A 24,656-nucleotide genomic window follows, 5' to 3' on the forward strand; every position below is an offset into this window, starting at 1 on the left:
GGTGGGCTGCCTTTCCTGGGAGCAGTTCATCGTTGCTGATTCTTGCACCATCATGACTCGACTCACTGCTGAGCAGGACCTGAGACAGGAAATATTTGATTTGTTGACCCTTGAAAACATGCATGCATGAGGAGGATTGAGGTCTTGAGGCTTATGGAGAAAACTGTGACCCTCAAGGCTGAGGTTTTTTCTGAAATGTGTCTGTGCAGGCTTCTGTAGTTTCGTATCTTTGGCCTCTTCAGGAAGCCTGACTGATTTATGGGGCAAAGAGTTCACCTGTTCTCTTCTTCAGGGGTCTGTCTATGGAATTTATTCTCAGGAAACTGGAATAAGTGTTACCTACAGGATAAAATTTAGGACTTTAAATGAACTTCTTGGCAGCATCCCCTCCAAAACTGCCAGATAACAGAGGAGTGGAAGAGCAGTAAAGCAAGGATGAGTCAAGCACAACCAAAACCTTACTGCTCTGAGTAAGGAGGAGGACACAACCACTTTTTCACTTCTTCTGTTACTGAAACTGCCTCTGCTTATTTTTAGTTTAAGCCTGCACCACACTGAAGTCAATAACTTCAATTAAATCAACACGTTTTAATAATTACAAACCAAATTCTTCAGCACTGATGCACTAGCATGTACAAATCTAATTCCTGATACAACTCAAAGAGTGGTGTTGGACCTGCCTTCACCTCACCTCCCCAACTGTGAGCCCCAAAATTTGTGTTTCCAGTGTTGAATTTGTCTCCTGAGTTTGGCACCTCCAGAGAAATAAATCATCAGTGAAAAGCCCAGATTGCCAATTATGAAGAGTTCATTAAGATTTGCTGAAGTTCAAAGCAATAACACCAGTTCCTCACAGGTCAGGGCAGCTCTTCTAATGGTTCCTGCTTTGCCTCCAGCAGCAGCTCATCCCCAGAACCTGTTTATTTTTCTGCCAGGGCTGTTGGCAGGTGAATAGAGTCTCATCAGATCACCTCACTTGTATTTTCTGCTGGAAACCCATGCCCTGGATATGCCATTTTCCTGGCCCAGCATGGCATGAGATCATGGATTTCAAACCAGGCCATGTTGGCCTTAGAAGACAAAACATGCAATGCCCTGTTCACTTCCCTCTTGAGATTTGCCAGGAAGTCCCAGCTCAGTTTTGCCCTGGGGTTTGCTGTCTCACAGCTCAGATCATCCCAAAGGAATAAAGCCTGGTGTGGGGAGGAAGGAGAACATCACTCAACATGTCCTGAAAACAGATCAGACCATTTGTGATACAAAAAGGAGTGGATGGAATTTTTTTCTAGAACCAGATCGGGGAAAACAAACCCATCCCTTCTCTAGGGAAGTAATTAGTTAGGACATGGCAGCACTAAAATTCATGCAGATATCCTGTGGTTTAGGAAAACACATCATTTGTGCACTTGCCAGGTGGTCCAGACTCACAGAATCATTAAGGAAAAAACCTCTGAGATCATTGAGTCCATCCAGGCTCCTGAGAGTCGCTGTCTCAGCAGCACAACATTTTCATTTCAATAGAAGCTTGTGCTATCTCTCCAACTAAAATTGTTGAAAACATGTTGAACCCTGAAGTGCTGTGATGTTTTCCTTTCCATTTTCCACGTGAGTGCCCAGGGGCTGCCATGAGCTCCCACCTGTGGTGCCATGCTCCTCCTTGGCTTCTTCATTCCTGCTGCCACCCTGCTGCCACCTGTCCCCATCAGGATGTCACCTGGAGCAGGATGTCACCTGCAGGAGGGAGGGATGGTGCCCACAGGCAGTGTCCAAGCCCTGGGTGCTCTCCCTGCTCTGCTCCCTGCCAGGTTTGTTATGTACAAAAAGGGTAAAAGTACAAACAAGAACCCTGAACATGAAAAGTGAGTTTGTTTGCTTACTGAGAAGCCTGGCAGGGGCAGAATGGAGCTGTATAAATAAAAATTCAGGCTGACAAATGTTGGGTAGCTGCAGCACTGAACCAGGATTCTGCAGGCACTGAAAGGAGAAATGCCAGGTGAGTATTGACACTCTGTGGCTCCAGAAAACAGCTCTATGTTTAAATTCCTCTTATTTTTGTTTCTAATATCAATATCATTCATGTCCTTTCCAGTTTTGCACTTGTAATTCAGCAAGGTAGAACAACAATTACTGAAGACTATTTAACAATTTGGATATTATCAGTGGATTTTAATTGTCTGCCTGGAAACACCTTTGAGCACAGCCATGCTCTGAGCTCCTCTGAAGGAGGGACTCCTACCTGATGTATTGTTTTCTTCTTCTACCAGAATAACACATCATTCTCCTCAATGTTCATGTCTATTCATAATCATTGTATGGAAAATCAAATCAAGTTTGGTGTTCTAACTCAGCCTTCATGATGGGTGTGAAGAGCTGATGTCCCTTCTCCATCTCAGCAGAGACCAAGCTCATTTCTGCTTCCCTGGCAGATCCTGAACTAGATTTATGCAACTTTGCCAATACAGGAATTCTTAGACCTTTCACACTGTGCCATAGAATGTTCTTCCTGCAGTTTTTGTCTCAGCTGTGGTTAGGGGAAGGTTTTGGGATGCTGAAGTAGCTGTGCAGTTCAGCTGAGAGGTGTTAATGTGTAGCTGCACAAATGGGAAACTGGTGGTGCTTCAGAACCTGATCTGTTTTCTGTTATTTTTAGTTCTTCTGCATTTTAAAAATGTCTTCCATATAGGAATGTTTGGAGCTATCTGCATATATATATTTTTTTAAAAAGCTTTTTGTGCCTTTTGGGGGTATTTCACTGCCCTGTCAGGACCCTGTGGGTGTTCCTGGAAGCAAAAGCAGGGGGATATTTTGGGGATGCCTGTTAGAGTCACAGGTAACTCAGCAGAACTTGTGCTGAGCTCTGTGCTCCTCTCCTGCCTGTGCATTTCCATGGAAGATTTCTCTGCCACAGCAGAAAGATCTTCACACTGAAACAGCAGAGTTCCAGCTCAAAACTCATTGAAACAAATTTAACAAAAAACCCCACAAACAAACAAAAAAAGCCCAAAAACTTCAATGGAAATCAATCTATCCCAATTGTGATAAGAGCTCCTGACACCCCACTAAAACCATATTTGAGGCACAGCAATAGCTTTGGTGATGGTTTTCCCCTCTTATCCTCTTCCCACCTTGTCTGTGAGTAAGTTACACCTGGTTCTTACCTGTACTGGAGAAACTATTAGCACCCAAAGATACAACATGGGCTTGAATGTTTAAATAATTGCTTTTAAGGGAAGCAAACCAAATAAACTAGACAAATTCTGATTTTTTTAATCAATTATTCCTGTTCAGCTGTAAAGAATAAAACAGAGTTAAAGAAATACAGTGGTGAGGACTCCCAGGAATGAGTTATGCAGGAGTTAGAGTGAAATGTTTTGTATAAAAAGCGATCAGAAATATTTAAATAGGTCATGGAGCCTGACATTGTTCCTTGCTATGTGTGTATGTGTCTTTATTGAAAATATTCTGCATTACTTTTGTAGAGCTCTTAAATGGACGGAAAAACTTCTGAAGAAACTGAAATAGATCTTCCCCATGTCTAATTTGAAAAAAAAATTGAACTTAAAGGATTTTAGAAATGTTTAGAAACATTGGCATTATGACAGCAAGGATCTCTGTCATAACATCGTATGATTAACTAGATCTGAAACATTCTGGGATGTTCTGATCAGTTATGTTAATGCCTCTTTTAAAAAGTAGAAAGCTAATGCTCTATAAAATAGATACTTGAAAAACAGTTTTGGTTTTCCTCAGGCTACTGAGATTAGAGTTTCGTAATCTGTTTGACCAGCTGCAGAGGACGTTCTGTTTCATTTTTTCTTTTTAAGTAAATGAGCTTCATCTCAACATGATTAAAAAGTTTAAAAAAAAGAGTCAGGCTTCAAAAATACTCCATTTTCACTCATACTTTTAAATAGGAGCAACTGCATTGTCATGTCTTGTTGCAAATGTAATTGGGTTGGAGGTCATTAAAGACTTTGAATAAAAGAATTTCCAAGTTTCCTTGTGTGCATCTTCCCCTGTCAAGAATCACCCCATTTTTGGCTTCCAGACATAATTTTAGCAGATATTACTTTGCTGCCTCTCACATCTCACATGTGTTGAGTCAAGCTCGCTCTTGTTCAGTTCAAAAAGCAGTGGTTTGCCTTGCAAGTTAATTTTGTTGATTAAGGTTACTTTGAAAGGTAAAAAGACATTATTAGATTTCTTTGTGTGTGCCTGTGTGCAGAAAATGTGTGTTATTTTATGTAATGGGAGAATTGCAGCAATACTGAGCACCTGATTGCACAAAATAAATAACTTTTCTTTCTTGCTGGGAATCAGATTGGCCTATTGATTAGAAATATCTTAGCCTTTCATATTTCTGTTTTAAAAGAGCATAACAAAATGAAAGGTTTTGTAAGGCCTGTTAGAAGTGTTTATATTTATATATCCGTGAGGAGCAATGCACTTTAAAGAGACATTTGTAGAGCACCAGGGATCTGCTGCAGGCTCTGGGCTGGCTCCAGGTGTGAAGTGTCCAAACCCCCACTTCAAGTGGCAGTTTGGTGATAAACCTGGTTGGGAAGGAAGCCCTGGGCAGCAGAAGATTGCCTCGTTCAGCCAGTGATTGATAAATCTGCTTTATCTCTGCCTCCTCCAGCCAGTGATCGATAAATCTGCTTTAGCACGACTCAGTCATTGCAGGAAATTCTGCCTGGACCCCTGATGTTTGTTTTTGCAGAAGTGTTGTTAAGAGTGCAGCAGGCAGCAGAACCAGATGTTTTGCTGGTTGGTTTGTGTTCACAATAGCAGTTTTTCACTAGAGTGGCATTGACGGGACGTTTTAGACGTTCTTGTGACAGAGCATCAAAAATTCAAGAAGTTGCTTGAAAATGTTGAAGCTGACATCAGGTCTTCACAGGAAAGCTGCTCAGAGAATGGCAGACTCCTCGCTGTTCCCTTTGATTGCAAAGTGTTTAATAAAAAGCAAATTAGGAAATGAAAATTGTCTCACGGATCAATCAGGCACCGCGGTTCCGCCCGCTCAGCATTATCTGTCAGACATTAACCTGCTTGGGAACGTTGTATTTTGTATAATAGTCTCAAAATCAGACTGAAAGGTTGACTGAAAAAATACCTGATGTATTTTGTGTGTGCTCTGAGGCTGATAACAAACTCTGCAGTTCAAGTTTTAATAACTCAGGGGGAGCTAAGAAACTTCAAAAGCTTCGTGATAAATGTTCTTGACAAAGCGTCAGCTGAACATTAGGCAGAATCTTGGTAAATCCTCTCATAAGTGGTTTAAAATGGAGTTCTGAACTTTTCCTTCATGAGTGTATGCTTAAGATGTCATGGTATCTTTGGGTTTAAAAGATTCATTTTATCTGGTGAATGTGCACCACTGGTGTTTTTGCCCAAACCCCAGCGAGTGCAAGGGGGAAACAGGTCAGGGCTTTTCTCCCTTTGGCAGCCCCTGCTCTGCTCTTGACCATGACACTCATGCAGGCTGGGAAAAAGGGGAAGCAGTGCTAAAGCAAACTGCAAAATACTCCAGGGAAATTTTACAGTGACTCTTGCAGCTCACAGGCTCTTGATGGACTCCATCACAGCAGCCCCAGAGTGTCCTGGCCATGGACAAAGCAGGGCTTGGACTTGGCAAGTGCCTGTTGGGTTTTGTGGCCCGTTGAGAAAAGCAGATGAAAGCCAGTTTATTACAGCCTTTGAACCTTGCCTCCCTTTCCCTCCTGTCACCTGAGCCACTAAAACAAAGCAAAACCAATTCCCTCCTTGGCTCCCCCTGACAAAAATGCCCGAGTTTACAATTTATGCTGCTGTTTCCTTTGAACTGTTATCTCTGCAGGACCCTGTGGCATCCTTTGCCTTTCAAAAGAATTGAGTTTATAATGTCCTGCAGTGAAGCCCTGACTCAGCAAAATGCTTAAGCCCCTGCCTAATTTTATGTCTACAAATAGCCCTGCTGGTGCCATGGAGGTATTTCAGGGATGTATCTTGGACTCATGGACTCTTGAAAAGATTTGGGTTGGAAGAGATCTTAAAGCTCATCTCATCCCACCCCCTGCCATGGGCAGGGACAACTGCCACTGTCCCAGGGTGCTCCAAGCCTGTCCAACCTGGCCTTGGACACTTGGACACTTCCCTGTGCCAGGGCCTCCCCACCTGGGAATAACAGGGAAGAATTCTGTCTAATAAACCTAAAGCCTTTCAGGAAAATGATCCTAAAACTTTGGTTTAGCTCAATTAGCTATGTACAGAAAATGTTGAAAACACATCAATATCTTACAGGAGCCAAGCAGGCAAAAGTAGCCAAATTGACAATTCTAGCAGGGCTCAGGTGAGCTCCAAAAGACACCAGAAGAAATCTGGAAGTGTTATGGGACTGCTCAGGAGCTAATGCTGATGATCCCACGTTTCTGATGTACTGCCAGTCAGTCTCTTGCCTATGAATTGTCAAAAATTAAAATAGCTTATGTTAGAGTCTGCCACACTGCAAAATGTTTGCATATATTTTTCTTTTATGTTAAATGACCTACTTTAAATATTTTTCCCCTACTGCTGGAGAGATTTGATTCTGTTCCTAGAATCAAATTATTCCTTTTCTTCCTGAACCTCTTTCTTTCCTTCTTTCTTCCCACAGTCCCTCAAGGGGAGGATCTGTTAGACTTCCCAGGGATATCTGCTGATGGCAAATCCCTGAAACCATAGCCTGGTGCAACAGGGAGCTGCCAGACCGGTGGGGATGGGCAAAGCCCCCAGCTTGGAGAATTTATTGTAAGATCTCCATTCCCATTTTGAAATGTCAGCAAAGTGAGAACATGGTGTATATGAGAGCTCACAATATTCCGTGTGGGAGTTGCTGAATTCTGTGCCTTTGGAAATTATGCTTTTTATCTGATTTGTGACCAAGAAAACTTTTTTTTCCCTTTTTTTTTTCCATAATGGCAGCAGAAAATGGGCAACCAGCTCTTGTAGGGACACATTTACAAAGGTATTACCAATTTGCATTTTCATTCCGTGTTGTAATCCATGTCCACTCTCCATGAAATAGTGTTTAGTGGTTGAAATTAAATATTGAGCATGAAGAGTCACAGATTTGCTGTCACTGTCTAGCAGGACATGGTGAAGAGCACCTTTAAAGATCTTCCCCTTTCCCCACCCATCCCTAACTGTTCCCAAGATCCCAAAGTTGGGCTGGTGCTAACAGGCTGGGAGGTCAGTGAAAGTAAAATAGGAAAGAGAGATGTCAAATACTGCTTAAGGCATTTTAATTTCAGTTCCTGAGGAGCAATAAAGCCTAAATTTTCTGTACAGTCATAATAGCAATTGTGATGTACCTATAGGATGGAGAAATAATTCATGTTATTAAACACCATGACTCTTTCCTGTGTAAAATAATAGATTTTCTTTTCTCTTGTAATAATGTTGGCCCCTGCATATAGGTTGTGGAAAACTTTGTTTGCATAAAACAAAGCCATTGTTTTAACAGAAACCACAGAAATTTTGCCTTTCATATTGAATCAGTAGCATAATGAGTGGTGGAGCAATAGTTCGACATCAAAGGAAACTTTTTGGATATATAGTGTGTTGCAACAACAGCGAAAAAGTTCCCACCAGAAAGGAATTTTGCCATATGTGAACAGCAAACATATGTATTAGGTTAAAAGCAGAAGATTTCCTTTGCTTTGCACCAAAACCAAGAACTGCAAGTACAGAGATTTTTGTTTGCAGTGTCATGGGGAAGAGCTCAGTGAAAACCCAAAACAGGGTTGAGGATGCCCCAACAATTTGGCTCAAACTTCACTATTTCACTTTTTAAAACACCCTTGTTTTGCTCTGACTCATGGCATTACATCAATGGTCTTCACTGATATATTTGCCCAATTTATTTATAGTAGTAATAAAGCCAGATAAATCTATTTATCTCCCTGAAATATTTTAGCAAACTTAATGATTGTTTTCCAAAATCTGGATGGGATTCTTGGCTGCTTCCTTTGGATGGAGTTGTATTTGACTCTGAATTGTGAGACCATTTAATGTAGAAAAGTTTTTGCCCAGACAGCTCATAATTCTGACTTCATGGAGAGATAAAGACTTTGAAAATTAAATGTTTTCATGACAAAATTTTAAAGCATCTCCATGTGTATTTCTGGAAGAAAATTCTCTTTAATTTTTATTAACATTCACATGGGGTTTTTTTCTCAAAGTTCCAGAGATTTTCTTCTCATAAACGAGGAGAGAAAACACATCAATGGATGTAATTTGAATTTAGAAGGCACTTGAAGAGAGGCCTGTATTCAGAATTATTGTTGGCACATGTTTTGAGGATGTAAAGTGGAAGCCTTCTTCTGTGGGCATTAGTAAGGAGATAATTAAGACTACAGTAGGTAATTAGAGTAGCTTTTATTACTGCATCTTTCATTAACTAATTATATTAATTTGGTAACATTTGAAAAATTCTTTGAAGATGAAAAGTGCTAACTCTCACTACCTTTAGAGGTAGCTTTACTCTGCACTGGTCATAAATTTCGAGGGCTCTTCTTGATACAGATGCACATCCATATGTGCAGAGTTGCTAATAAAAATTACATATTTCTAGTAAAAAAAGACTGACATTACCTGGTATAATCTGATCAGGGTGAGCAGTGACTTTTCTGCTGGCATTTTCTGTTTCAAAGTGAAAATACATTGATATTTAATGTTTTTTAAGAAATTTTCCTTTTATTCAACCCTCAGAGCAGAGAGGTTAATGATTGTGTCCCATGGCTTCCCATTGGTGTGATGGGATCAGGAATCAAGCCTTGTCTGCTCTCAGGAATGTACAAAAAATAGGAAATTATTTCAGGTTAAAGAAGGAAACCATCTCACATTTGTAAATAGTTTCTTTACAGTTGTAATCAATACAAAGAAATTAAGAATTGTAATTTTTTCTGTTTCTGTAATTCTTCAGAACTGAACTTTAAGGGAATTCAGCACTTCTGAAAAATATCCTGTGGTTAAAGGATAATCAAATCAATTTTCATATATTAAAGCCCAAATCCTTCCTGCATTCCCATTCCATACTTGTTCCTGGGATTCTTCAAACTCTTCCACCAGCTTTTAGTTGATTTAGATTAAGCCCTGTAACTAACACCAAAAATTAATTCCTGCCTTGACAAGGGATTTTGGAATGCTGGCACTGCACCTTTTTGTCTCTTTAGGGCTCCTTGTCAAAACTCCATGCTTTACAAGTTGGGTTTTTTTTTTTAAAAACCACATTTTGTTCCCAGCCTCAGTCTGCCCCTCAGGTATCCCACGGAATTCCTCTGATCCTGAGCATCATCCCAGCTTTCCTGGAGCCAGCCCCACGTGTGCTGCTTCCTTGGGCTGAAATAAACTCAATTTGGGGGTAAAATAAACTGCATTTGGGGTTAAAATAAACTGCATTTGGGGCAGAAATAAACTGCATTTGGGGTTAAAATAAACTGCATTGGGGGCTGAAATAAACTGCATTAGGGGTAAAATAAACTGCATTTGGGGCTGAAATGAACTGCATTTGGGGTTAAAATAAACTGCATTTGGGGCTGAAATAAACTCCATTTGGGGCTGAAATAATCTACATTTGGGGTTAAAATAAACTGCATTGGGGGCTGAAATAATCTGCATTTGGGGTTAAAATAAACTGCATTGGGGGCTGAAATAATCTGCATTTGGGGTTAAAATAAACTGCATTTGAGTCTAAAATAAACTTCATTTGGGGCTGAAATAATCTGCATTGGGGGCTGAAATGAACTGCATTTAGGGTTAAAATAAACTGCATTTGGGGTTAAAATAAACTGCATTTGGGGCTGAAATAAACTGCATTTGGGGCTGAAATAAACTGCATTTAGGGTTAAAATAAACTGCATTTGGGGTTAAAATAATCTGCATTTGGGGCTGAAATAAACCACATTAGGGGCTGAAATAAACTGCATTTGGGGCAGAAATGAACTCCATGAAACGTTTTGCTGGAGATAATCCATCCACAGTGGGAGAACAGGGACAGTAAAAGGTGCCTACCCAGAAATGCAGCTCAGAGGTTCCTTTTTCTTTCCACATCAGTGTCCAGCAGCTCTGGATCACAGTGACTGGGATGGGCTCATCCACAAAATCCTCTCCAGGTCCCAAAATCTGCCCAGAAAATTCCAGCAGCTCCTTCTCAAAGCGTCACTTTTCCCTTCCATCCTTCCCATGCTTCTCTGCTGTGTGAGACCCAAACAATATCATTTTATTTTAGGATCCTTTCCATTTTTAGAAGATAAATCAAATTGAGTTTTCCCTTTCTCCGGCTGTAATTCACCCACATTGTTGCAGTGGAGTTTATTATCTCATTTACATTTTTAAGAGCTTTTCAAATGCAGGATATCTGGGCTGGAAAGCAAAACATTTGATTTCTTTGTTCTCTGGCCAACACAAAGCACTTCCAAGGTCAGGTATGGTGTAGACACTCAACAGCAAACATGTTTACATGGCATTTGAAAACCCGTTTAACTGAAAAAAAAAAAAAAAAAATTGTCTTTATAAGAGTGATGCAAGTCAACTTAGCACAGCTGAGGGATGGGAATTCACCCGAACCTGGAAAAATTTAACTAAATAAGTTAAGTTTTGTTTTCTGTTCAGGGGGGAAAAAAATCTCTGACGCTTAAAAATTGGCCTGGATTTTTATTTTTAATCCTTTTCTTCATCTCAGCAGTTATTAATCATAAACTCTGCTGCTCTTTGGGCAAAATGTGACACTTTGAAGTCGTAGAATAAAAACTGTATTTCTAAACAAAACAAAACAAACCAAAACATTGTTTAGTTTTACAAAAGGGATGTTCTGAGGTGTACCTGGGGTAAGTCCTCTGCTGTTTTTAAGAGTATTCTGCATGGCAGAAGCTTCCCTGTCTGATTTGAGAAGATTTGAGGGTTCTGGTAGCTTCAGGAATTGCCATCAGCATTCAGGCTCTGGCCACTGCATATGAGGCTTTTTGACTACAGAGAGAATTTTCAGTGTGATCTTCTAAAAGGTGCATTATTCATGACATCTCTCATGATCCCTCCTAGAAAACTAAAATCATGGCCAGCAAACTTGCTTACTGCTAATTGCTATTTAGAGTTAATCACATGCAGGAATCTACAGCAACCTTGAGGTTTTAATGTTACTTTTTCATTTTCAAATGCTGAACTTTTGGTTTTCCTTTTTTTTTTTTTTTTGTCGTTGCACTGATAGAATAGCTGGAGTACTCAAATGAACATTAATTACTGGGAATTTATGCAGCACAGGAATAGTCCAAAAAGGGTCCAGTTAAAGGTATTTGTGATTGATCCAAGGAGTTAGCTGAGTTGTTTTTTTGCCATCCCAATACAAAACCTGCCAACAGCCAGTTATGATGTGATTGGAAAAATCTGTGAGTTCATACAGTAAATTCTGCTTTGGACTAATGGTGAATGGATAACTGGAAGAGCTGTTAGTTTGCTGTACTTACATGCTATAGTAAAAATACCTTATTTCTAAATTTAAATTTAAGACATTTTCTGCTCTCCTAATGAAATAAAACATGTGTGCTCCATGCTGGCAAACACTATCTAGAGTAGGTGAACCTAACAAAGGCTGTGTTATCTGAATTTCCCAAATTAAATGACTTTCAGATGCCTTGCAAGCCCTCAGATTTAAAGGAACCTCTGGTTTTATCCTCTGCTGAAGAAGTTTGCTGCAAATAAGAACTGTAAAAAGGGAGAAGGGAAGGAGCAGGGCACCAATTCTCTTTGCCACCAAAGTTGTTGTTTTGGGCAGGAGCAGTTTGAGATCCAAGTTTTGTACTCAGGACCTGCAGATGGGGGGATACAAATCTGTTCTGTGGCACAACCACATTTATCTGGAGTCCCATATGTTTATAAACTTAAATGCTATTTCTTAGCCAGCCTCAAAGTCCTGTGGAAGAGTCAAACAAGGGAAGGATGATGGTGTGTGGTGAGCTTTCCTCCCTCCTTATTTTTCACCATTTGGGCTGGAAAAGCTGATCCTGAAAGAGCAGGAGAAGATGGCTCATAGTTTGTAGTTTGTCCAAAATGTGCTCCAGGAATGTTTTGAGAGTACCCTGGGCTGGGTATGAATGGACACTTTGGGATTTTTGTCTAATTAATTGGGTTTTTGGTGAAGTTCCTGATCCATGGAACAACCCTGCTCCTTATTGCATTTCTACATTGTTTTATCTTTTATGCTTGTTTGTGTTTTACCTCACAAGATAGATGTACAAAAGGCCAACAAAAACCCTACAATTCACACATAATTGCCACATATATTTCATTATATTAATGCAAATTCCTGGTGCTGCAAGACTTGTTGAGTATTGAAGACTGGTTATGTATTCAAAGCCTGAATTTCAACATTTCTCAGAAGCTGTGATAGCATAAAAGTCCCTGGGCAGATTTGAAGTTCATGCTTGGGTCTGGTTACAATTTTTGGCATCAGAACATGTAACAGTCTTACAGCTCTAAGACTTTAAAGTTAATGCCTGGCATCACTTCAAACCAGCATGCAAGATCTATCATAAGTGGTCCTCTTATCTTATCTCAATAGCAATTTTATCCTGTAAATTATTGGAGAGTGCAGGATTTCGGTGCTGTGGAAAAGAGCAAGGCATTTTTAATGTTAAATCTTTGCACCAGGAGGACTTGGAATGATGCTGAGTTGTGCTCAGGTCCCCTGGGCTGCTGGAAGCAAACATTTCCCATGTGGCAGGTCCTGCAAAGCCCCCTGAGCTCGTGGGGTTGTTGGTCTGTCCTCCCAGGGGAAAGGCAGGGACACCAAGGGAGCTTTGGGTTGGATATTAAAAAAAATTCTTCACTGAAAGTGTCGCCAAGAGCTGGAGCTGCCTTGGGAATTTTGGAGTCACCATCTCTGAAGTGTTAAAGGAACAAGTGAACGTGGCATTGGGTGATGTGATTGAGTGACCACTGTAGGGCTGGTTGGATTCAATGGTCTGGGAGGTCTTTTCCAGCCTGGCTGGTTCTGTGATTCCAGCTGCTCTCTGTGCAGCTCAGCTTTTTCCAAAGCAGCACCAGGTCCAGCCTGTGCTGCTTTTCACTGATGGGTATCAATGCCCTGATTTCCTGGCATACAAAAGATAACTCAAAATATTTCTTTTCTGTGCTGGTGTCAATTCCCCACGCACATTGTGCACTTTGCTTGGAGTCAGCACTTGCACTTAACAATGCCTTTATTCAAGCTGACACCACCACTAAGCTTTTAGTAAATGTGTAAGTAAATGTTAAGCGTGTATTCAAACACCCAACAATGAGGAGGAAACTTTCAAAACAAACAAAAAAAATCTTTGAAACGTTGCATTGTTTGTTTGGTGTGTATCTGTTAGAAATAACACAGACTATCAGTTCCTTGGGGCAAGCTGTTCCTTTGTTAAGCATGTAACAAAAAGATCAAGGCTCTGAGTGACTGCTGCAATCAAAATAAATATATATAAGGAGAACAATCATGACAAAATGAATTTGTTGATGCATTTTATGAGCTTGGTTTAGGAGTGATTAGTTCTGAACTAAATAAAGATTGGGTAGTTGTGGTAAAGTACATAATCATAATATTCCTTTTATTTATTGCCATTTATCCTTCATTTGTAGATCACATGTTAGATTTGATACAGAGCAGGAGGGGAGCCCTCATCTCAGCCAGCATCCCACTTCAGTAATGTGGAATACATTTCCACTCCAAATTCCAGACATTGTTTTCCAGAGAGAGGATTATTCTGGCTTAAAGAAAAAATTGGTTGGTACCCTGCAAAACTGCTCCTAGGAAACTCAGGTAGTGCAGACAGGATGACAACAAAAACCTGGGACATTTGCAAATAAAAGTGTTGCAATATTTCCATTTGCCTTCCAACCTTTGAGGATATTTCTTACATTTTTAGGACAAATAATCTATAAGAAGGTATAAAAATAAAATATTTTAGGATGAGTAGCCTATAATAAGATAAAACTTTTAAGATGTAACTACTCTTGTTCAGCCAGTGGTCCCACCTGTGCAAAGTAATTTTTTTTGAGTGGCCAGACTGCCTCTGCCAAGTCTTAGCACCAGGTTCAGGAGGACTCTCAGAGCTCCACATCCTTCCCCAGCTGGCTGGAAATGTGACCTGGAAGTTTTGCTGCCATGCCATGTTTCTCACGTGTCTTTTGCATCCCTTGCTGTTGTTGCAGGCCTTGCAGGACCAGGTGGAGAATTACTGTGGGCAGCTTTATGATGCTCAGAGGAGGCTCCAGCAGCAAGAGCTGAAGGCTCAGCAGCAGGTACTGGGTGTTGTCCCCATCCCTTGAGCAAGGAGGTGCAATGGTTAAAAAGAATCCTTTCCTTCAAAGCAAAAGCACATATTTTCCTGCAAAATTCTCAGCTAGCTTTCTTTTCTGTTTTGTTGGTAGTAAAAGAGAATTAAACTGTCTGAATCCTTCAGGCAAATACTTATCTGCTGCTCTCTATTGCAAGTTGGTATTTCAGCTATTCTAGCTGTTAAATGATGCATTTATTTTGAACTGACTGTAGTGTTTTAATAGAGGTTTCTGAGACTATTCAAACCTGTTCTTTAATGGTTTGTATGAAGAGAAGCATAATTGGACAATAACAGCTAAAAATAATCTTTAGTCCTGATCTTCTGCATTCATTGTCCAAACATGTCTGTAAACAGTTTCAGATGATTAATAGTGCTAAATTTTTTTCTGGACACTTCCAGTGAAGTCAGAGATTATTTAGTGTGCTTTGAGCAAAATAGAGTGTGGTGTTTACAGGCAGTGTTGGAACAGAAAGTCAATGATCTGCATTCAAACCAGATTAAATTGAAATATTCAGGAGAATATTCAGGTGATGAATGCCTGAATCAGACAGGAATTTATGTATTTCTAATATAAATCAAGTTTTGAAGCATTTGAGAACTTTGTTTGGTGCTGAGTAAACAGTATCAACAGCATATATCCCACATAAATAATTTCTAACTCTGTACCTGCAGGAATAATCACTTGAGGTGGGTATAGAAGATTAATAATCATTAATTTCTAATATTTCTTCCTCAGTTTTATCATCCTACTGGCTCATGGGAATTCCCTGTCACCCTTGGTGTTTAATTGCTGTATTTCCTCTCTGGAGTGGCAGTGATGAGCTGTTCCCTTCTGTCCCCCTCGGTCTCCCAAATCCAGATGTTGGGCCAGGCTCATCCTTGCTGCAGTGCCTGCAGCACTGCAGGGGTTTGGTTTAGTGGCTGAGCTGGCCTACAAGCTTTGCATTTTGGCTGCAGAACCTCCTGGAGAAGGAGGAGGAAAATCAGCTCTTTATGTCCCTCCCAGGAACAGCACTGGCTGCATGCTGTGAGGGATGTCCTCTTCCAATTTTTTTTTCTTTTTTTACATTTTCCTTTAGTCTCTTCCACAGCCATTTTGCTTTTTTAATTTTTTTATTTTCTGACCCGTTTTGAGAAGGATCCAGAAGAAGAAATAAGAAGTGACTCATGAAATAGAGAGGTGGAAGGCTGCACATGCAGATTCACAGGGTGCCTCCAAGGTTTCCTCCTACATGAGCATCTGCTCCAAACCAACCTACAGAACTCTCCTGTCCACACTTCATTAGTGAAGGACTGGTTCAGAGGGTAACATCCTGTTCCCCAGTATAATGGAACAGGAATGTTGTTTAAATTACACTGTGCTGTCCATCTTTGAGCTGGATGTCTTGGCTGATTTGGGAGAGCTCATATCCAAGTTCCTCAATGGTCTTGTTTCCTCTTTCCACCCACTGGGACTTTCTGAAGCAGCTGGAGCCACTGAAGCTGCTTTGGTTTGGGTGCCTTGGGTCTATTTTGCAGACAGACAGTTTGGAAGTTGTTACTTGTCTCCTCTGTGACCGGTTAATTCATTAGTTCTGCTTATCTCTCCAGAAGAAAAATGCAAAAGTGACAGCTCTGACATGCTTCCAGTTACTGGGTTTGGCCAGGCTACCTGTAAACATGTTCATCAAGTGTTAGCAGTAGTTAACAACTCATCAGCCATGAAGTATTCAGGGCAGAACTTGCTTTCTGCTTTTCCCAAATACTGTGTGAATCAGAATTGCATCAAAGATGGAGATTTGTGCTGGTGCCATTACAAAAGCCACTTTTCCAAGCTTTTACATGTCTATAAATAAGGAGGACAGAGGGTTAAAGAGCTTCTGTTTTTCATTAAAAGGAAAAATCTCATGTTTTGATTCTATAACAACAACAAACAAATGAATGAGACATGAAAAAACATTTTGTTGTGCTTTTAATTAAAATGAAGGAGCTGTTTCTCGTTATGGCTTGTTGGGTGGTATCTCAGTGCTCCATGTTGGCTGTTTTTCCAGTGCAGTGTCCTCATAACTCTTCAGCCTTTAAGAGTGACTGACAGAGCCTCAAAGTTTAACTCTTTGTCACAGTGACCCTCTGGTGATCACACAGGCTTAACCTTTCGTTGTTATAATCGTCCAGAGAGACAAACTGTCCTATAAATAAAGGGGAGAAAATACATTGGGCTGTCAGCAAGCCCTGGGCTGCTCTGGTGCTGCTGCCCTTGGAGAGGAGCTGCTGTTTTGATGGAGCTTTTCCATTCCCATCCTTTGTGTTCTTGGATGAACTCGTGTTTACTCCTGTTTACTTTTTCTCTCCCATTTTTCAGCGTGGGTTGGTGCAATCACTTTGTGTCTGTGTTCTCTCACCACTTGGTGCCATATGGCAGCAATCTCTGGATGATGGGTTCCAATCACATTTCTCAAAAGTGCTGGCCTAAATCATTTTATCTTTTCCATAAAGGTTTTCCAGTGTAGTGCTGCACTTTGAGAGTGGAGTCCCAGAGCTGTATCATCTTCCTTCAGGTCAAAATGTTGGATGTTTCCTTTAGAAATTGGATGTCCAGCTTCTAGACACATAAACAATTGTATTCATGGACAGTGATAAACTGGGGATAAATGTGAAAAGTGTAATAAATAGTTCTATATATGTTGTTGTTGTTGAATATACATGGTCACAAGACTGTTAAAGCAGTCTGGGAAGGTTTCTGGCCAATTTGGGTGTGTCCAAACCATTTCCTTGCAGAGCAGCAGTGAAGTTTCTTGTGTCTCAGTCCTGCATAACTGTGGGATCAGTTTCCTGTGCAGTGATCCCATTGTTCCTGTACTTTTGGAGTGAATGTGCCCCTTGGTTGTCTGTTGTGTGCCTGGATCTAATGTGAGACAAGATTTCCTACTAAGTATTATTTCTTAGGTCCTGGGGCTTTGTGCATTTGTCAGTCATAGTTAAAAAATCTCCATTGTTCATACAGGAGACTCTACATCCTGTGAATGTGCAATTAAAAATGACACACATCACTGAGAGCTTAATGAATCCAAGAATTTAGGCATGTGCAACAAGTCTTGCTGAATTCATGGCAGTGATTTTTTTTTCTACAGTACCTAGATTTCTTTAGCATTCATTTAATTTCAAGTTCTTTTTTTGAAGGGTTATCACCCCAACTCAGTTTACTAAAAAGTTCCAAGAATCTGTCTTTTGGGAATTACACACAAAAATTTTCTCCTGTTCTTTTCATCCCTTGTTCTAATTTTTCTAGCCATAGATTTGGGTTGAGAGTGATGTAAAATTTGGTTTAACAGAGGAGAAAAAAGTTCCTCGTGTTTGCAAAAACCTGAAGTAGCAACACAAGAGATACTCAAATCATAGGGATGCCTCCAAACAGTCAGGTCATAAATAGAGTTTTAAAGGAGATTCTGAGACAGAAAATCAATTATGTTCAATTCATTAATATTGCTGAGGAAATGAAGGAGAATAGCAATGGAGGTTTTCAGCCCTTTAATTTCTTTTTCCTCAAACAGATTATAAAAAAAGGAGAAAGGAGTTATCTGAATGAGGATGTTATAGAAGTATTTGGCATAAAATGGAGCAGCTTAGTTTAAGTGGATTTCACTCATGTTCAAATGCAAACAGGAGTGATAATTGCAAAAGAGCCATGATTCAAAAGCATTCAGCCAGTTCTCATTTCTAATGTTCATTATCCTGACTTGCTGGATTTTTTTTTATGACTGCTGGATATTTACCACATTCAGCCCAACTTCCTGTTTCCATGCCAACTAAATATATTTGTTCTCAGATGAATGCTGTGATGCATCCTTCTGAAATTTCAGTTGCTGTGTAGCACAGGGGAACTTGTAAGGTTTGCCACACCTTGTGCTTGGTGGGAGCAGTGCTGTGCCAGGGGTTTGTGGGGCTGGAGCAAGGAATCAGTGAGACACAGATGAGCAATGGATGTGGATGTCCAGGGTATGAGTCCCAAATAGTTCTTAACCTGATGGCTGGAACACTTGAGTAATGTTAGCTCTTCAATTTAGGGCTTTATTTCTTCTTAGAAATTATCTAGTGGGAGTTGTCCCTGCCCACAGCAGCAGGATTGAAACAAGATGATCTTTAAGGTCTCTTCCAACCCCAACCATTCCATGATTCTGGGATTTTTGAAGGTATCAGTGAGTTTTAAATACCATCAGATGGCAGCTTGGGGTGCCTGTCTCAAATTCCCAGAGTTTTTAGTGTGTTGTAATTCTCAGAACATGCTACAGTCACCCAGAATGAGGCAAATAAACTCTAGATTAGATGTTTAAAAGCCCAGGCTGGCTTTGTGCTGCAGGTGAGGAGGGTGGAGGGAGCCTTTGTGTCACATTTTGGGACATTTTGCAAACTGATATCCAGCCAGTCAGCATGGGCTGGAGGTGGTGATGAAATTCTGCTGTTTGCTCCACTTGCTTCAACCCATTTCACTGAAATGCTTCCAGAATTTCTCCCCCAGGGACCCATTCCTGCTCCCACAGCAATGGGAAGCCCAGCCTGGATATGGATGATCTGAAACCACAGCAGTGATTCACCAAGAGCAGCCTCTGCTGGGGCTCAGCAGCCTCTGGAGCCGTGGGGAAAAGAGGGAGAACCTGAAAGAAATTTCCACTGTGACTTTCAGGAACTGCACCGCCAAGTATTGTCACATTAAAATAGTTCCTGCAGTTTCTGCCTGTGACCAGCACAGATGGATGGGCTTGAAGAGTGTTTTTTGTGCAGTTCTGTGTGGCTGAGGAGGGATCTTCTGTCATCTCCTAATCCACTGCTCTGCTGACACCCCCAGCACTGGGTCAGGAGGGACCTGGGTGTTTTCCTACCATAAAACCTTGTGAAAAATGCAGGGGACCAGCAGGCAGAGGGACACAGCTCCCCACAGGCTGAAAATCTGATGGTTCCACATCTTCACCACAGAGGATTTCACCACTTGTGGTTAGAAATTTCAAATTTGAAGTATTTTTATTGAAAAGAAAGGCACAGAGAAGCAGTGAAGAACCCAATGGGAGTGGGAGCACTGCTTGGGCTGTTTGGCACAGCCAGAGCACAGCACCCAGTTCTGAGGGGTTCTGGGTCCCTTTCCAGCCTTCCCAGTAGAGACTGGTGGGCAGGAATCTCTGATCCTGGCTCTGTCCCTGTCAGGGACCTTTCATGGATATAGGTGTCCCACAGCTGTATGGTAATGTTGATTTTATAGAATTTTGTTTGGGTTGGAAGGGACCTTAAAGATTACCCAGTTCTACAGGGACACCTCCCACAGACCAGGGTGCTCCAAACCAAATGTTGAACACTTCCAGGGATGGGGCATTGTGGATTTGAGGTGCCATAAATGACCACAGACATTATTTTGAGCTCAATTCTATCACTTTTTACCTTAGCAGGTGTCTACCTTATGCTCAAATCCATTGATACATTCATTAATCACTTTGATACAACAGCACCCCTCAGTTTTTCATTTAGACTGGGATAAATCAGGACTTTGCATTTGCCACATTTTATATTTGTGTATCATTTCCTTTAATGGTAAGCTATGAAAGAAAATGACAACAAATGCAGTAAATTATTCTGTATAGCATGAGGTTTCAGATTAGCAGGAGATAGAAGCTGAGATTCAAGCACAGAAAAAACAGCTTTGCAGGTGGGATTTGAAAGGAGCTGGAAATCAATGGAGTTAAAAGTTCCCAGGAGCTCCATATGGCAGGAACTGCTGGAGAGGAGGCTCTCACCAACTGTGCCACTGTCAAAGGGAAAGGAGGATAGTGGTGCATGTGTGGAAGTCAGTGATCAAATGTTAGCTTTGGAAATCAGACACAACTGGAAAACACACAAATATTCACCTCCTGAACTGCACAGAATGAATTGTTGGAGCTTGGTGGCCAGCTGGAGAAAGCAGAAAGTAAAGGACAAATAGGGAAAAGGGAAAAGGGAATTGTTACCAAAAGAGAATAGGAGCATATGGCAGTGTGCAGGAATTAGAGAGTGTTTTAAAATGTCACTTTTCTTGCTCTTTGTCTTAAATAATAGTGAATGAGAGAGATTGTCTTTTAAAGAGGGCAGTACCTCATATTAGAGCATCTGTGGTTTGCTTACATATGATCCATGAAGGGAGCTGTGCTCTCCCAAAAGCTGTTAAAGTGTAGGGCTACAAGGAGCAGTGATACTGGTGCTCAGTGCAGGGAATTAAAAGAAAAAGGAAATGGGAATGTCTGGAGGAGCCAGTGGATGACAGAAGAGCAGAGCAGCCAAACCTCATCTCCAGTGCTCCCAGCAATGCCTGTTCAGTTAGGGAACTGTCCCACTCTCTTTTCCCAGATGGAGCTAAAAAGGACTGGGAATGACCAACTTTATGGTGATCTCTACCTTCATGGAAATTCTAAGGTAGTTTTGTTGTCAGGTTAATCAGCACCAAGTGCCACCCATGGGAATTCCATCCCACCCATGGGAATTCCATCCAGGCACTGCAGTGTTTCTCCTGCACTGCCCATCCTTGGCCAGTCCAAGGCTCTGCAAGCCTGGCAGGTGCTTTTCCAGTTGACTCACTGGTTGGATTTTTGTTCTTGGAAATGGTGGTTCCTAAAAGTAGCTTGTGATTATTATCTGCAGAGCTTTGCTTGTTCACACAGTGGGTGTGAAAATGCAGATCCTGAGCTGAAAATGCAGATCCTGAGCTGAAAGTGCAGATCCTGAGCTGAAAATGCAGATCCTGAGCTGAAAATGCAGATTCTGAGCTGAAAATGCAGATCCTGAGCTGAAAATGCAGATCCTGAGCCTGCTGCTGCTCTTGGGGAGCCTTGGGGAGCACTCTGCACCTCCTGGATTAGGCACTGATTCTCTCCCTGGGAGCCACCCCGGATGGGAGGGCTCGTGGGGAAGGTGACACGTGCTGGAATGTAAAACTGAAACACAGAAATGTGTTCCAGCAGTGGTGTCAGCGAAGCTCAGAGCTTCATTTCAAACTTAATTATCCTGATAGTGCATTAGGAATGGCCAGAGGCAGAAATTAACCCCATGTGTTGGACATGATGATCCTTGTGGGTCCCTTACAGCCCAGAATATTCTGTGATTCCGTGTTCTCAGCTTTGGCCCAGCAGCACTGGGGAGAGCTGGGCTGGTTTGGGTCTGGTTCCTCTGGATCAGGGGGTGTCACTGTGCTGTGCCCCCGTCACCCTGTGGAGGGGACAACCCTCCTGCTGCCATCCAACCTCCTGGGCAGTGACAGGAGCTGAGGGGAAGAAAGATGGCATCTGCCATGAGTCATCTGGAAGGAGAAGAAAATAAGGCCAGGATGCTCCAAATCCCAGCTGGAACAATAGCAGAGCCCTGGAGAGGGGGAGGCTGAGGGAACAGCGTGAATTTTCTAGCCACAACATTCCTGCTTGTTCCGTGGTGTTGACAGTGAAAGCTTTTATTCCTCTCCAAGTCATGTAGTCCCAGGAATGCTGTTCTTGCCATATGCAGCCCATTGGTGGGTTTTTTTTTTTTTCAAAAAGCTTCTTTTGCAGCTATGAATTATATGGATTCAGATTGTTTAACTACAATCAGAGGATTTTCCAGGTGGGAGATCTTGTTCAGGTGAAGAGAGATGGAAACACAAGCCACTGAAGTAATAAGGCTACTTGGATGCAGGTTGGGGAAATTAAAAAAAATGACCTGGAGCAGCAAATTGAGTGCCCAGTGAGGAGCTCAGCAGGGCTGGAGGTCCCTGTGGGTCAGCAAAGCAACAAGGCAAGAATGTCCTGGATGCTGGGATGGTTTACTGGCTACAGACAGACACACAAAGGGGATGGCTGTGCCACCAATTCATCTCTTATTGCAACTGTCAGGACAGGGGAGGTGCTGCAGCAGGATTTTCTCCGTGGAGAACAACGTGGTGTTCACTTGACAAAATAACTCAGCTGATCTGGCTGTTTGCAGCCCAGCCAAGCCCGTGGGATTTATGGCATTCATTACTTTCCTTAAGAACTCGAGAACATTTGTATCGAGTTGCACGCTGTTCCTCTGAATGTGGGAGAACCATATTTCACCAGCCCTCGCACAGTGAGAGTCAGAATCCTGAAACCAGAGAGAGTGAGAGTCAGAATCCTGAAATCAGAGAGAGAGTCAGAATCGTGAAACCAGAGAGAGTGAGAGTCAGAATCCTGAAACCAGGGAGAGTGAGAATCACAATCCTGAAATCAGAGAAGTGAGAGTCAGAATCCTGAAACCAGAGAGAGAATCAGAATCCTGAAATCAGAGAGAGAGTGAGAATCCTGAAACCAGAGAGAGTGAGAATCACAATCCTGAAATCAGATAGAGTGAGAGTCAGAATCCTGAAACCAGAGAGAGTGAGAGTCAGAATCCTGAAACCAGAGAGAGTGAGAGTCAGAATCCTGAAAGCAGGGAGAGTGAGAGTCAGAATCCTGAAATCAGAGTGAGAGTCAGAATCCTGAAACCAGAGAGAGAGTCAGAATCCTGAAACCAGAGAGAGTGAGAGTCAGAATCCTGAAACCAGAGTGAGAGTCAGAATCCTGAAACCAGAGAGAGTCAGAATCCTGAAACCAGAGAATCAGAATCCTGAAACCAGGGAGAGTGAGAATCACAATCCTGAAATCAGATAGAGTGAGAGTCAGAATCCTGAAATCAGAGAGAGTGAGAATCAGAATCCTGAAACCAGAGAGGATCTGGGCACAGAAGCGGCGAATTTTCGTGTTTGGTGATTTTCTGGAAAGACAAATGTGCAGACTTTGATCTTCACTGAAACAGCTGGTACATCACTGGATTCTTCATCAGGAAAAATCACTGCAGAGCGTTTCAAGCTCCAGTTAAATGTTCTCTTGCAACAGAGGGATGTGAAATTCAGGAAATTGCCAATTTTGGTTGGTTTGTTGCTGGGTTGGGGACATTGCTCAGTGTCCCCCAGGCCAGCTGAGGGAGGAAGGGGCACATCTGGACTCAGAGGTTCTGTAGGAGTGGAGCTGTGCTCAGACCTCAGGAGTGCTGAGGAGCAAAGGAGGAGTCCCTGCAATTAGGGAGGACACAAGTGATTAATCATTCTTTGCGTGTTGTTTGGTTTTTTCCTTGCATTTTGGTTTTCATTTTTGGTGTGTTCTTTTGCTTGGTTTTTCCTGTTGGTTAGGGTTTTTTTAAACTTGGGATGGCATTGTAATATTTTGTCCTTCACTTGCCCTTTTCATGGTGCTTTCAGAAAATTCCTTCAGCAATCTTCACCTGAATGAAGCTGACCTATGCATCATCATCATTATTATTATTATTATTACTATTATTATTGTTATTACCATCTTCATTTAGAAGGAGATGAAATTATCTCCCTAGGACTGAAGGGGTTATTTTTACCTTTTTGGAACCCTCACCTGTCTTCAGATTCATTGCAGCAGATCCTTCCTGTCTCCATTCAGAGATGTTGCAGAACAGATCCATAACCTTTTTAAAGAGGTTTTTTCTTCTAAACAGCATTACAGCACACAAGTGTTGATATAGGAAAGGATTTAGGAGAGACAGAAAATTACTTTTCTCCTCTTTTTCACACTGAAATATGGAGAAATTTTGATAACAACTAAAAGATCCTGATGACCCTGAGATGAGCTCAGCTGGTTAGAGCATGGTGCTAATATCACAATTATTCCTTTTGGTCCCTGTCCTGGTATTCCCTGGCACACATTATCCTGCAGAGATGTTATAGACAGGCAGAAATTAAGGTAATGAAAAAGCCACAACACCCTGGTTAAGGCAACTATCTCTTGATTATCTGACATAAACACAAAATTAACTTCATGCCCTTCAAGACAAGATTTTTTTTTTTAAAGGAACTTGAACAACTTTCTGTGGTCCCTTCATTTACTTCAGAGTTTCTTTTGCAGTTTCCTTATGCTCCCCTGGTTCAGATCAAGTCATTTACAGCTGGAAGGTCTGGAGAAGATTGTATTTGTCTGGGGGTTTTGAATGTTGGATTTTTTTGAGAATGGTCAGTGCCTGACACAATTTCAGTGTAGTCTGTGAAATTCCCCCTGCTTTTTGCATCACTTTATATAATTGTGTCACAATTTATCTCCTTTTTTTACTGATTTTCCAAGCACACATGAGCTATGTGTGGCAACCTCAGCTTTCTGCTGACACCAGAGATGATTGATGGTCAAGCTCCAAACCTCATATATTAGCCACCAACCTGAATAAACAAAGCCCAGTGTGGCAGCTTAATATTAAAAGCTATAAAATCTTCCTGGGGGTTCATGGATTAAATCAGCTCACCAAAATGAATTTTCAAGGGGAAAAAATAAAAAAAAAGCTTTCTCAGGA

General features: G+C 41.5%; 1 protein-coding gene across 4 annotated transcripts in view; it reads left to right on the plus strand.

The window, feature by feature from the left end:
* CEP112 (centrosomal protein 112) overlaps window positions 1-24,656 on the plus strand; it is a 174,748-nt gene that overhangs the window by 126,100 nt on the left and 23,992 nt on the right. For all 4 annotated transcript variants that reach the window (XR_004419831.1, XM_033077052.2, XM_033077050.1 and 1 more), the window contains exon 24: window positions 14,203-14,292. Coding sequence is in view for 3 of the 4 variants with exons in the window: in XM_033077052.2 (XP_032932943.1) it covers window positions 14,203-14,292 (90 nt within the window). In the remaining variant the exon portion in view is untranslated. The remainder of the gene's footprint in view (window positions 1-14,202; window positions 14,293-24,656) is intronic.

The sequence above is a fragment of the Catharus ustulatus genome, chromosome 20 (genome assembly GCF_009819885.2).
Source record: "Catharus ustulatus isolate bCatUst1 chromosome 20, bCatUst1.pri.v2, whole genome shotgun sequence".
Lineage (NCBI taxonomy): Eukaryota > Metazoa > Chordata > Aves > Passeriformes > Turdidae > Catharus > Catharus ustulatus.